Source organism: Dama dama, chromosome 18, assembly GCF_033118175.1.
Source record: "Dama dama isolate Ldn47 chromosome 18, ASM3311817v1, whole genome shotgun sequence".
Classification (NCBI taxonomy): domain Eukaryota; kingdom Metazoa; phylum Chordata; class Mammalia; order Artiodactyla; family Cervidae; genus Dama; species Dama dama.
The window spans coordinates 9,982,344-9,995,875 of NC_083698.1; the positions used below are offsets into that span (position 1 = coordinate 9,982,344).

At 40.6% G+C, this 13,532-nt stretch overlaps 1 protein-coding gene across 1 annotated transcript in view; it reads left to right on the forward strand.

Moving 5' to 3' along the window:
* The first annotated feature begins 1,441 nt into the window (after positions 1-1,441).
* VPS50 (VPS50 subunit of EARP/GARPII complex) overlaps positions 1,442-13,532 on the forward strand; it is a 120,683-nt gene continuing 108,592 nt past the window's right edge. Inside the window, exons 1-2 of the mRNA XM_061164911.1 lie at positions 1,442-1,575; positions 11,293-11,361. Of these exons, the coding sequence (XP_061020894.1) occupies positions 1,543-1,575; positions 11,293-11,361 (102 nt within the window). The 5' untranslated portion in view covers positions 1,442-1,542. The remainder of the gene's footprint in view (positions 1,576-11,292; positions 11,362-13,532) is intronic.

Below are 13,532 nucleotides of genomic sequence, written 5' to 3' on the forward strand. Positions count from 1 at the left end.
ATTCTACAGCTGGCTGCCTATAAAAGTCACTGAAGGTCTTAAACAAAGAACTCCCACAAAAATGATAACAACTGTTCCCTCCTCAGGTGAATCTGAACAATCAAGTTTGAGAACTACTGAACTTAGATCCCCTCTAATACATACTTTGTAACTAAATTGTAAACTCCCTAAGGATCACGATTGTATTTTATCAATCTGAAGTGCTCGGAATAGGGTTGACTAGTGCCCAGAAATCAACAAATGTTTAGTGAATTGGGTTTCATTTCATTCCATATGGTCAGCAGTTTCTCTTTCAGGGACTGCCAATCAATAACTGTATGGCAGTTAAGATTATAGCAGGTAATCCGCTGTAATGAGCTACACTAAGGTTGCCCAAAAGGCACTGGAATTTCTTCATGGGTTAGAAGTAATAGAGTCTGAAAAGCATATAGGTAAGCATATATTTCAAAAGGAACTGTCAGGCACAATGATAAAACTATGCACAGGGTGGTTCTGTTGGAGTAGAGAACTGGGTAGAATTATGACTATAATACTTCATAATTATGAAGTGCCTTACAATTTATTAATTGCATTCACTTACGTGTGTGGATAAGTGAGATACCACAAGTAAAGCTATTAGCAAGGTTTTTGACAGTAAGTTTCTGACAGGTAGCAAGCTCTCAATACATGTCTGCTATTATTTATTGTTAGCGCTGGGTTACTTTTTCTGTTATTCTTGTAATTGGAAAGTTCTTTCTTAAACTGAGCCCCCAAAGACTCCCCTATTGCTTTCCTCAATGTAACTAAACTGCTGTAAGTTGAAAAGAGAACATTAAAGTGACATGCCTACTTACTACTGTTGCTATATTCATATTTTCTATCTTGATTCGCCTTAGATTACACAGGTGGTAAAATGATAAGTGGGGAGTTAAATCCTTTGGTTTTAGTTTTCCGCTGTGAATACCAAGACTGAGGAAGAAGAGCCCGAACCTGGACAGCCAGCACTGGACACACGTTTCCTCAGGCCAAGCCCAGCGCCACCTGGAGAACGGCCAAGCTCTCTTGGAGCATCCAGCCCCTTCGCGTCAGTCTGTCGTCCTTTCACTTCGCCCCGGAGACCAGGTGGGTTTTCCTTCACTACATCCCTAGGGGGCGTCATGTCAGTCAGGTTTATATACTGCCTCCTCGCTATTTGTTCCTGGTCACCTAAGAATTAAGTTTTTGCCGCCTCCCCGAAGCAGAGCTACCGATACCTAGTACCTCTTTAAAGACTGGCGGCTGCCGCGGTCTCTCAGAGCAACAAGTTTTGCGCATTTAACCGAAGCGTCAGCTGTTTTGCTTGCCGGGAAATGTAGTACCTGGACCGTTCTCTCGACTCCATTACAGGTGCGACGGCAGCCAGAGGACTACAATTCCCAGCATGCTAAGGGATAGGAAGAGAAACCCAGGTCGGCAGTTCCACGTGACCACTCACTATGGCTTCCCTGTGTCAGGGCCAGCAGTTTGGTGGTTGTCTGTGATTTGTTAGTTCTCTGCTGCAGGATACCGCCTCACGAATTCGACATGCAAAAAATAAAATCTCTTATGACCCGGCAGGTAAGTTACAGAGCCTGAAGCAAAGGTCTCCTTCATCTCTGCTGGGAGAGGAGCCGAGATATTCTGTCCCTGGGCCGCAGGCAAGCAGATACCCAAGTTATAGGTGGTGGCAGGTGTCAGGGGCACTGTAAATTCTGGGCACATCCTGGAAAACTCACCTGACCCGCGGGGTTCCGAGCCTTGCTCAGGTGGGACCCGGGGACCCAAAAACATTCCTTTAGATAAGGCCAATGAGGGAGCCGGAGGTTATCTTTGTCTCCCCCTTCCCCCTTTTGCCAATTTTCCAGTAATCGCCCTAGCTATACTGCCGGGTTCCCTTTATCCCCAAGCTGCCTGGTTGTGTGAGGGTGGCCTGGGTAGGAAAGTGAGGTCTATGCAATAAAGATGACTAGAAAGAATGAGGGGCGGGGGGGGAAGCAGTAATTTGAAGGCAGAATTGATAGCTTTATGAGTTTGGGCAAGTCCCTAAATCGAGTAGCATAAGTTTCCTTATGCGAAAGTGAGAATAATAATTATTTTTGTTCATCCTGTTTCACAGTTCTGTTATTAAAGTTATCAGTAAGTTAGTGTCTGTGAAATGATTTTTAAAAAACAAAGTCATTGTCATGGCAAAATAATGATCTTTTATTTTTTGCCAGAATGTTAAATCTTGAATAAAAGCTTTGGCTGTTTTCTATCATAAATTATAGGGATATCCTAAGAATGTGTCAGCTTCCTTCAAATCAGAAATGGCAGAAATCTGCTTTTATGTACTTATTGATTATGGTTTGGTTTTAGATACCTTTATTTGTTTCAGTTCTAATATTTAACTAGGATTGATCATTCTTTATTATTTTTATAATAATAAGAGAGGGTAATTTAGATTAGAATTTTGAATCAGTGTCATTTTGAGAACTTTGGAGTATGTGGAGGCAAAGCATTTAGTGAAAGATTCATTTGTGAATATTTTTGTTGTTGATGAAAAAAAGACTACAAATTCCAAATTAAATTCTTATTTGATAGTTTAGAATTTGAGAGACATCTGAGTAGATTACACATTGTAGGTCTCTGGTGAAGAATACACGAATTCTATGTGATTATTTTCCTCTGTCAAATTATGTTGTTGTTGTTGTCATGAAGATAAAGTTTTAAAGTTCTGTGAATTATAAAATATTTAATTAAGTGGATAGTAAGATTTGTTGAGTCCTGGTCTTATGCTTCATAACACTTCTTTCTTGATGATGGTTTTGAATCCTGGTCCATCCTATAGCTGTGTGACCTTGAGCAACTTTACCTAACTTAAAAAAAATACTTAGTTTTTAATTGAAGGATAATTGATTTACTGAATTTTGTTGGTTTCTGCCAAACATCAACATGAATCAGCCATAGGTATACATATGTCTCCTCCCCCTTAAACCTCCCTCCCATCTCCCTCCCATCCCACCCCTGTTTGAGTTCCCTGAGTCATATAGCAAATTCCCATTGGCTATGTATTTTACATGTAGTAATGTAAGTTTCCTTGTTACCCTCTGCATACATCTCACCCTCTCCTTCCCCCCTACCTCCGCCGTGTCCACAAGTCTGTTCTCTGTCTCTGTCTCCATTGCTGCCCTGCAAATAATTTCATCAGTACCGTCTTTCTAGATTCCATATACATGTGTTAGTATATGATATTTGTCTTTCTCTTTCTGACTTACTTCATTGTATAATAGGCTCTAGGTTCATCTACCTCATTAGAATGGACTCAAATGCATTCCTTTTTATGGCTGAGTCATATTCCATTGTATATATGTATCATAGCTTTTTTATCCATTCATCTATCAATGGACATCTAGGTTGCTTCCATGTTCTAGCTATTGTAAATAGCACTGCAATGAGCATTGGGGTACATGTGTCTTTTTAAATTTTGGTTTTCTCAGGGTATATGCTTAGTAGTGGGATTGCTGGGTCATAATGGTGGTTTTATTCCTAGTTTCTTAAGGAATCTCCATACTCTCTTCCATAGTGATTGTGTCAATTTACATTCCCACCAGCAGTGCGAGAGGGTTCTCTTTTCTTCACACCCTCTCCAGCATTTATTACTTATAGACTTTTTGATGATGGCCATTCTGACTGAGGTGAGGAGATACCTCATTGTAGTTCTGATTTGCATTTCCCTAATAATGATCGATGTTGAGCATCTTTTCACATGTTTGTTAGCCATCTGTATGTCTCCTTTGGAGAAATGTCTGTTTAGGTCTTTTTCCCACTTTTTGATTGGGTTTTTGTTTTTCTGGTATTGAGTTGTATGAGCTGCTTGTATATTTTGGAAATTAATCCTTTGTCAGTTGTTTCATTTGCTATTATTTTCTCCCATTCTGAAGGTTGCCTTTTCACCTTGCTTATAGTTTCCTTTGCTGTGCAAAAGCCTTTGAATTTAACTAGGTCCAACTTGTTTATTTTTGTTTTTATTTGCATTACTCCAGGAGGAGGGTCATAGAGGATCTTGCTTTGATTTATGTCATCGAGTGTTCTGCCTATGTTTTCCTCTAAGAGTTTTATAGTTTCTGGTCTTACACTTAGGTCTTTAATCCATTTTGTGTTTATCTTTGTGTACAGTGTTAGGAAGTGTTCTAATTTCATTCTTCTACACATAGCTGTCCAGTTTTCCCAGCTCCATTTAATGAAGAGGCTATCCTTGCCCCATTGTTATCTTTTTTGAATATCTGTTTTCACATCTTTCTAACAGGAATGATAGCATGTATCACATGGGGCTTTCCTAGCAGTGTTTATATGATATGATCAAAGTAAAGATATAAAGGAGTTAACTTCCTGGGGCTAACAAAGAAGTGCATAACCACAGAGATTATCTCAGTGGCTGCACTGATGGTGGAAAAGCGGGAAAACTGGAAACTGGCTGTTGCAGAAATTTAAGCAATCATTGATTTCAGGCTCACTTTGGTAGCCATTTGACTTTTAAAACAATATACACTTTTGTACATTATACCACTAATACCCCTAAACTGCCTCTGGCATGCTGAATTTGGACTTCTGTGCAGCAGCTAAGTTTGGTGCCCTCTCCTGTTGCTTGCTGGTGGTTCAGTGTAGTCAACATTGCCGTCATTGTACTTTGGTTAGTTTGTTTTCTAATCCTACTTTGTAAGAGTGAGTGAGAGAGAAAAAATACAAAAGTCCAAATAACCAGTGATAATAAGTTTATGTCTCCTGAATGTAGTGAAATTGTTCTGAAAATGATAACTCTTCAGCCTTAGTCATTTGTTTATCGGATTGAGCAGGTAAAATCTGTGCTTAGCTGGGATAGGAAAAAAAAAACCTAAAGAACACATAAAGAAAGCTGGAACTGTACTATTTAGAAGGTGAGGTAAAATTAGGAGTTTCACACAGAGTTTTAAGGTCATCCTAATTATATTCGTTTATGACTTGACTTCCACATGTTTGTGTGTGTTAGTTGCTCAGTCGTGTCTGACGCTTTGCAACTCCATGGACTGTAGCCCGTCAGGCTCCTCCGTCCGTGGGATTCTCCAGGCAAGACTACTGGAGTGGTTTGCCATTCCTTTCACTAGGGGATCTTTCTGACCCAGGGATCGAATTTGGATCACCTGCATTGCAGGAAGATTCTTTACTGTCTGAACCACCAGAGAAGCCTCATATTTAATCATTATTAATACACTTTTTATGAATCTACGAGGTATGAAAGTAGGGTGCTGCCTAGCATTGGGAATTTTATTTGTACTGTTTATTGTTAGGTTAAATATGGCAGTATTTCAAATAAATACAAATAAAGATGTTTCTTTTTGGAGGGACTAAAGAATATGCTGATAATATGTTGCTGTTAATGTGAAGAGGTATGAAATTAAGGTCTCTGACACTTTTTGGCATTTCAGATCTCCAAGGATCTTGGTTTGGAGGAGAGTGTAGAGCAGCCTTTGTTAGCTCTGTGTACATGGGTTCCTTTGTTCTGCTTTCTCCATGATGCTGGCCTCTGTTCTTTTGTTCAACAAGTGCTTACCGAACTCTATGTACCAGGCACCATCCTAGGTCTGGGGAATGCAGCAGTAACAGAACAGACATGTGTGAAGGCAGTCATGGTGATACACATTTCAGAGGAATAGAGGTTAGAGAGTCCTGGGAGTTGTTGGCGATTTAGGGTCACTTATAATTTTTAGATGGGGCTTTCCAGGTGGCTCAGTGCTTACCACTGCCAATGCAGGAGATGAGGGATGTAGGTTTGATCCCTGAGTCTGGAAGATCCCCTGTGGGAGGAAATGGCACCTTATGCCAATATTCTTGCCTGGAAAATTCCGTGGACAGAGGAGCCTGGTGGTCTACAGTCCGGGGTCGCAAAGAGTCGGACACGACTGAGCAGCTGAGCACACACAGCGCACACTTTCTAGGTATGGTGGCCATGGAAGGCCTCGCTGAGAAGGGGACATTTGAGTAAAAACTGGAAGGAGGTGAGGGAGTGAGTTCTGAGGATGTCTGGGAAGGAGCATTCTGGGTGGAAGGAAAAGCAGATGCAGAGGCCTTGAGGCAGGAGCATCTTTGAGGGGCAGCAAGAGGCCAGTGTGGGAGGAGTGAAGTGAGTGAGGAGAGAAATACCAGGAGATGAGGTCAGAGAGCGAGGCAGGAAGCCAGGTCACATAGCCTCATCTCCGTCTCATCTTCTCTGCTTCTCTCCTCACTCATGGGAAGGCCAGGGCGACCAGCAAGGATGCTACTGCAGTAATCCAAGTGAGGCAGGACGTGGGCCTTCCTCAGGGTGCTGGCAGCACAGGTGTTGAGAAAAGGTCAGATCGTGGGTATATTTGCAAATGTGGAGTTGACAGAATTTCTTAATAGATCAGATTTGGGCTGTGAGAGAAAGAGAAACTTCAAGATTGACTCCAAATGGTTTGTTGCCAGCAACTGGAAGAATTGAATCGACCTGGGTAAGACTGAGGGAGGAACAGGTTGAAGGAAGGAAGCAAGTTGTTAGACTTGTTCATTTGAAAGCCTCTTGGCTGTTTGGAGGAAGAAAGTAGGCAGTTGGGCTGAAAGAGCTTGAATTTTTGAGGAGAAATCCAGGGTATAGGTAAACATTCAGGAGTCACGAGCATAAGGAGGGTGTGTATGCTGGCTAAGATCACCAATGGTGTAAGTGTAGAAATAAAACAAGAGTCTGTACTTGGAGCTTTTGAGGACTCCGAGTTCTGAGCTTGGGGGTTTAGGAAGGCAGATTGAGAAGGAGCAGTGAGGGGAGCAGCGTTCTCCTCCCCGGAAGCGTTCTCCTGCATCCCAAGGAGCATCCCAAAGAGCACCTCTCCTGTGGCAGATGCTCAGTACACATCTGTTGGATAAAGAGAACATCCCAACCAGTTAGGTCCAAGTAAAGAACCTAAAAGAAGAGGGAGTGAGCAGCCGTATTAACCGCTGCACCTGGGCCGTGGAGGGTGAGAACAGGAGTGAGCCTCTGGATTGAGCAGCAGTGAGGCCATCAGTGACTCGACAGCAGTACTGCAGTAAGTGGTGAGGAGGAAGGCCCGATCCGGGGGGGTTTGAGAGAAGCCGAGGGCTGAGGATAAACGCTCTGAATTTTGCCAAAACGTTTGCTTGAAAAGAGAAGGAATCATAAACCAGCTCCTTTTGATCATCGGGACCTGTGTTGCTGCTCTCATCGAGGGAAGTTGAAGATTCACGTAGATGAAACAGAGGTGAATCTGAAGTGTAATCTGATTCGGCAAAGAAAGTTGCAGAGGCATGTATTATTTATGATGGATTTTGTATGGGGAAATTATGAAAACAAAAACCAGATACAAAAGAAAATCAAACAATGGCTAATGATTAGAGTGAAAGTTTCAATTTTAAAAAGGCAGAGCACTGTAGTTATAGAACCTGAAGCTCCAATACTTGGCCACCTGGTGTGAAGAGCCGACTCATTGGAAAAGACCCTGATGCTGGGAAATATTGAAGGCAAAAAGGAGAAGAGGGCGGCAGAGGATGAAATGGTTAGATAGCATCACCAACTCAATGGACATGATCCTGAGCAAACTCCGGGAGATGGTGGACGACAGAGGAGTCTGGCGTGCTGCAGTCCATGGGGTCACAAAAAGTCGGACTTGACTTAGCGACAGAACAATAAGCAGCAGCATAGTTATAACCATGACTTCCTGCTCTAAAGAGGTGAAGATAAAATAAAAATGATGATTTCATATTTGTTAATAGAAATTTATAAAATAGCTAATCGTATCTATAATCCTAAAATACGGATGAGTGTCAGATATTGTGCTTTGAAGCATTTACCTAACTCTTGGTTTCTGTTTTGGTGAGGTAAAAGCATTTCTCTGTGATGTTCAGAATAATTGTCAACACTTAACGGGTGTTTACCATGTACCAGACACTGTTTCTGGCCTCTCATATATGGTATCTCCTTTATCCATTATAAGAGCCTCTGAGATGTTGTTACTATCATTAGACTATGATGAGAGGCAGGTTGTTCAAGATGGCAGAAGCCATTCTTTGAATCCCTTGCTTCCTAACATGGATATAGGGTTTCCAGTTTTTATTACTTTTATTTTGTATGTTTGGTGGAAAGTTGCCATGTATTAATATTAGTAGCAAATTATGGTGTGATAACTAACTTGGAGACAGGGTGTTCTTCTAGATACTGGTGTGTACCACTTGTTTGCTTGTTTTAGGCATTGGATTCTTTCCTGTTAACTCTAGGGAAAGAAAAAATGACACCTGATATATTCTTCCAAGAATTTCTGTTAGGTTGTTAAACAAATGGTTTATTTAAAAGGCATGAACATTATATTTTAAAAAGATATTTTAGGATTGGTTATGGTTTTGAATCAAATTATGAAGTTTTACTGTCATGTATGTGTATATGAATGCATAGAAGTGTGTGTATATAAAATGTATTTTGTTATTGTTCAGTCGCTAAGTCGGGTCCGACTCTTAGAAATCCCATGCACTACATGTAGCATGCGGGGCTATAGTGCATCCTCTTTCCGCCACTCTCTCCCTGAGTTTGCCTAAATTCATGTCCATTGAGTCAGTGATTCTCTAACCATCTCATCCTCCGTCACCCACTTTTCCTTTTGCATCAGGGTTTTTTCATCTTTTCCAGCATCAGGGTTTTCCAGTGAGTCAGATGTTCGCATCACGTGGCCAAAGTATTGGAGCTTCAGCTTCAGCATCAGTCCTTCCAATGAGTATTCAGGGTTGATTTCCTTTAGGATGGACTGGTTGGATCCGCTTGCAGTCCAAGGGGTAATTCTGTAATCCAGCCTTGCTCTCTTCACCACTTTTGGTGCTATGCCCTTATGATGACTGTTGGTGAGAAATTGGGACAAGGAAGAAAACACACACACCAGTAGTTTCACACTTTAATTTTCTCACTCATTGTAAGACTTTAAGCCTCAGTGCATGCATGCTCAGTCGTGGCTGACTCTTTGCGACCCTAGGTACTGTAGCCCACCAGGTTCCTCTGTCCATGAAATTGTCAAGGCAAGAATACTGGAGTGGGTTGTCATTTCCTACTCCAAGGGAATCTACCCAACCCAGGGATCGAACCCATGTCTCTTGCGTCTCCTATATTGGCAGGCAGATTCTTTACTACTGTGCCACCTGGGAAGCCCTTAAGCTTCCATATGCTTTTCTTATTCCTGCAGACTTCCCTAGAAACTTCATTTTAAAGTCAGTTTAATGTTCTTACGGGAATGGGGTTTTAATTAGCTGGAGGTTGGAGCCTAATCAAGGCTCCAAATAAATTACTTATTTCTTTGGTGTTTACTCTGTTCCTGGAATTGTGGTAGCCATAGGCTAGAGAGGCAAACAGAACCTGGTCTTTCCCTTCTCTTGGGTCCAGAGAGAGAGGTATGTTTACTATTTAAAACTTTGCTACTTTTGCAGAGGTATTGGGAAATGTCTAGCAGGGTTTCCAAAACATTAGAAATGATAGTAGTCACCTGGGTGGCTTGTTAAAATGCAATTCCTTGTCCTGATCCAGAAGTACCTATTTGTTAGATCTGTGGTGGGACTTAGGAAAAAACTTCCTAGGTGATGGAGCTGGTCTGTGGATCATGCTGAGAAATAGTGTTTCTTTGAAACATAGGATTTAGGAAATTTTCATAGAGGAGCTCTGAAAGTGGGGTGTTGGTTTGGTGGGGTGGAATGAGAGAGAGAGAAGTGTGCAGGGAGAAGAAGACGGGGAGAATGAGAGCGGATGAGAGAGGGAGAGAGTACGGATGGAGAGAGAGAGAGAGAGAAGAGGGAGAGAAGGCTGGTGGAGGGGGGCATTTTCTGGGGAAAATGGAAGAGTGGGGATGAAGCAGAGCAACTTGTCATAAAAAAGTTATAGCTACGATTGGCGGTAATTTCTATTAGGGAAGGTAAAATATACACTTCTATAATTTAAAGATGAGTAAGTTCTACTCTAAGTCTCAAATAAATGTGCCATATATTTCGGTTACTATGGACACCAGAAGACCAGTATAGGATAGCTAAAGAACAAAAACTCAACAGCATAAATCTCTCCTTAAGTTCATGTACCAGCTGATTTTGCTTCCAGACTATTATTACAGGGATTCTAGGAGTCTGCTTTGAATAGCCTATGTTAAAAAGAGGCTTTTAAAGAAAATTTAAATTGCACACTTCTTTCTGTCTTGATAACTTTCCCTGGTGCACAAATGAGACTTTCAGAATCCCTGAATTCTTGAATCAGAATCCCTGAATACAGAAAGCTGTTATATAGTCACTCAGTCGTGTCTGACTCTTTGCTATGTCATCCGTGAACCGTAGCCCATCAGGCTCCTCTGCCCATGAGATTTTCCAGGTAAGAGTCCTGGAGTGGGTTGCCATTTCCTTCTCCAGGCGATCTTCCCGACCCAGGGATCGAACCCGGGTCTCCAGCTTGGCAGGCAGAGTATTGACCACTGAGCCATGAGGGAACCTGGAATAGAGAAAGTACCAAAGAGCTAAAACAGTGAGACATGAGATTTAACTCTCAGTTATGTAGTATAAATTGGGTACGTTGATGAGAATGATAAGGTAAATTCTAGGGATTACTTATGTATTAATTAAGCCTTTATCATTTAAAAATTTATCATTATTTAAAAATCTTTGGTTAGCTCAGTCATAATGCTTGGACCTTTTTGCCAAGGTCCAATTTGGCAAATGAATTTGGTCCTGATTCATAGATAAGTGCTTTTATGGAATACTTTTTGTCACCCAAGTTTCTTCTCTTTTGGTTGTTTTTGAATAATGGTTAACTTAGACTTCAACCATTAGGTATGAAGTTGCCATATAGCGATTTTATTTTGAATTTCCAAAAGTATGTTTTTCCTTGATTTAATAATAGTACTGTATGTATTGTGACAGCTGTTTTTAGAAACATTGTATATATCATACAACAGGAACATGTCTATTTTTAAAATGGTGATTTTTATTTCAGTTAAGTATAGTCTAACTGAGGGTTGAGAAATATGAATGGAAAGTCTTTTGCTATCAGCTGATGGTCTCAGTGAAAGAAGAGGAACGCTTTGCAGCTTATTTTTGACTCCTCCTGCAGTTCTCTTTATACAATAAAACGTTAAAAAGCAACTGTTCAAGGAGATAAACAAATCGCACATATCTGCACATCAAAATCAATAAACTTGGTGGAAATATAACAAGACAAACAAGCAAATAAGTATTTGATCTGATGTTACAGTTCTGCAGCACAGTTGAAATTCTTCTCTTTTTTATCTTTTTTTGAAGGGTCTGAAAAGTCCTCCAGAGAGCCTCAGTGATCTTGGTGCCATTGAGAGTCTCCGGGTCCCTGGAAAGGTATTGATGTACACGAGTGAGCGTGACTTTTCGCTTCCTAAAGAAAATATTATTGCCTTCGGATACTAATTGATTCACAGAAGCTTTCCCCTCCCACAGGCATATGGTTGATGTGATGAGCTGGATCAAGTTTTATAATGCAGTGGGCTTGGGGCTTGTGTTTGCTCTCGTCTTCATTGGGATGCAGTATGATTCATTATTGTGAAGCAGAAAATGGGAAATTGATTAATTTAGAGTTGATTACTGCATCAAATTCTTTGCCTGAAAGCAGTGAGAGAGATATATATATATATAAATGAAACGTATTGATTCATCTGCTGTAGTTCAGATAAATAAAATGAAATGATTTACTTTTTATGCTACAACACTGAGCTCCAAATCATAGTAAATTATGTTTTCGTTATGAAGCAGAGATATTTGAATAAGTAGCTAAAGCACAGCTTATACTAAATTGTAGAGATCTTGGATTTTAATCCCCTAATATTCATATGAACTTGGCCATGTACAAATTTAATAGGTGTTATTTGAAAGCTAGCTGGCTCCCCCCCAGGAGAAATATTAGCCATTGTTAAATAAGTCAATCCCTGCTGTGCCTCACTCTGGGGCCCCACTGCTCAGAGCTGCCTCTGTCTGTAGTAGCTCCATCACAGATCAAAGCCAGTTTTGAATGCCTGCTCTTGTGATTTTCAATTTGGGCATCATATCTGAAACTACTGTTTGTTTCCTGTGCCTAGCAGCTTAGTACAAGGGCTTGTTTCTCTTGATTGGCCGTCAAAGGGCCCCTCATCATACCTCCATGTCAGCTGCTTAGGAGGAGGATTTCCCACCTCTTTGAGGTGCCTTACCCCCTAAAGTGAATTTTGTATTTACTGCTTAGCTTTTTTAGAGTAGGTCCGATCCAAATACAATGAAATTCTAACCAACCCTTTTGCATGAAATGGCTCAGACAGAAGTCTTATAGAGGTATTTTGAATCATTGTACATAGTGTTATAAAAGACTATTGGATGTGATAAAATTGGGAATTGAGAGATAACCATTAATCCTAATTGACAGATCATTTTCTATTTCTTTGACTTAAAGTGTATCAGGCATTATGAACATGCCTTGAATTAGATGGCATTAGATGTTTCTGAACCACAGTGAAACTGATGAGTGAGCCCCTTTAAAAAAAAATACAGTAATGTATTGCATAGAACTTTCTGTTGTCTTTAAACCATGAGCTCATGATGTCTTTCCAGTAGTGGTAGGTAGTGAATTTATAATGATCTTATTATACAGTCTTCTTACTGACTCCCAGCTCTCCCTATCAGTGATCAGCAGTGTACACTTTTTTATTTAAAAAATTTTTTAAAGAATCTTTAAAAGTTGTACATTGAAGTATAGTTGATTAATGCACAGGAAACTCTACTCAATATTCTGTAATAACCTAAATGGAAAAAGAATTTGAAAAAGAATAGATCCATGTATATGTTTAGCAGTGTATACTTTTGAGATGTTGGGCTCGGGGAGAACAGTCTGAAATCATAGGGTCAACAGGTGTAAATGGTTCACGTGATGATTGAGCCTGAGGTAGTAGTCTGATTGTGGGCTTCCCTGGTGGTTCAGAGGTTAAAGCGTCTGCCTACAATGCGGGAGACCTGGGTTCGATCCCTGGGTTGGGAAGATCCCCTGGAGAAGGAAATGGCAACCCACTCCAGTATTCTTGCCTGGAGAATCCCATGGACAGAGGAACCTGGCAGGCTACAGTCCCCGGGGTCACAAAGAGTCGGACACGACTGAGTGACTTCACTTCTAGTAGTCTGATTGACACACACTAAGAAGACAATTTAGGTAAACTGTAGTATCTCTGCTTTAATGTAGCCTTTAGCTTAGAGAAACTTTTAAATATTAATTCATTTAATAGCTCTTCCTTACTCAAGTATGGGTAGAACATTAAAAAGAAAAAAGCATCTTTTATCTTCAGGACTGGACCCATTTCTTTTGCCTGTTCTTGTTATCATGTCTTTCTAAGTTAAAACAGGGAATTGAGATTTTGTTGGGGTTTTCAAGAAAGAAAGAAAGTTTAGCTTGGGTATGTTCTGTATAAAAGGGAAAGTAGGAGGGGTTATTAAGATGGAGCATATGAATTAGCTGTGTTTTAGGTTAGAAATGGTTTAATATTGGCTGATTT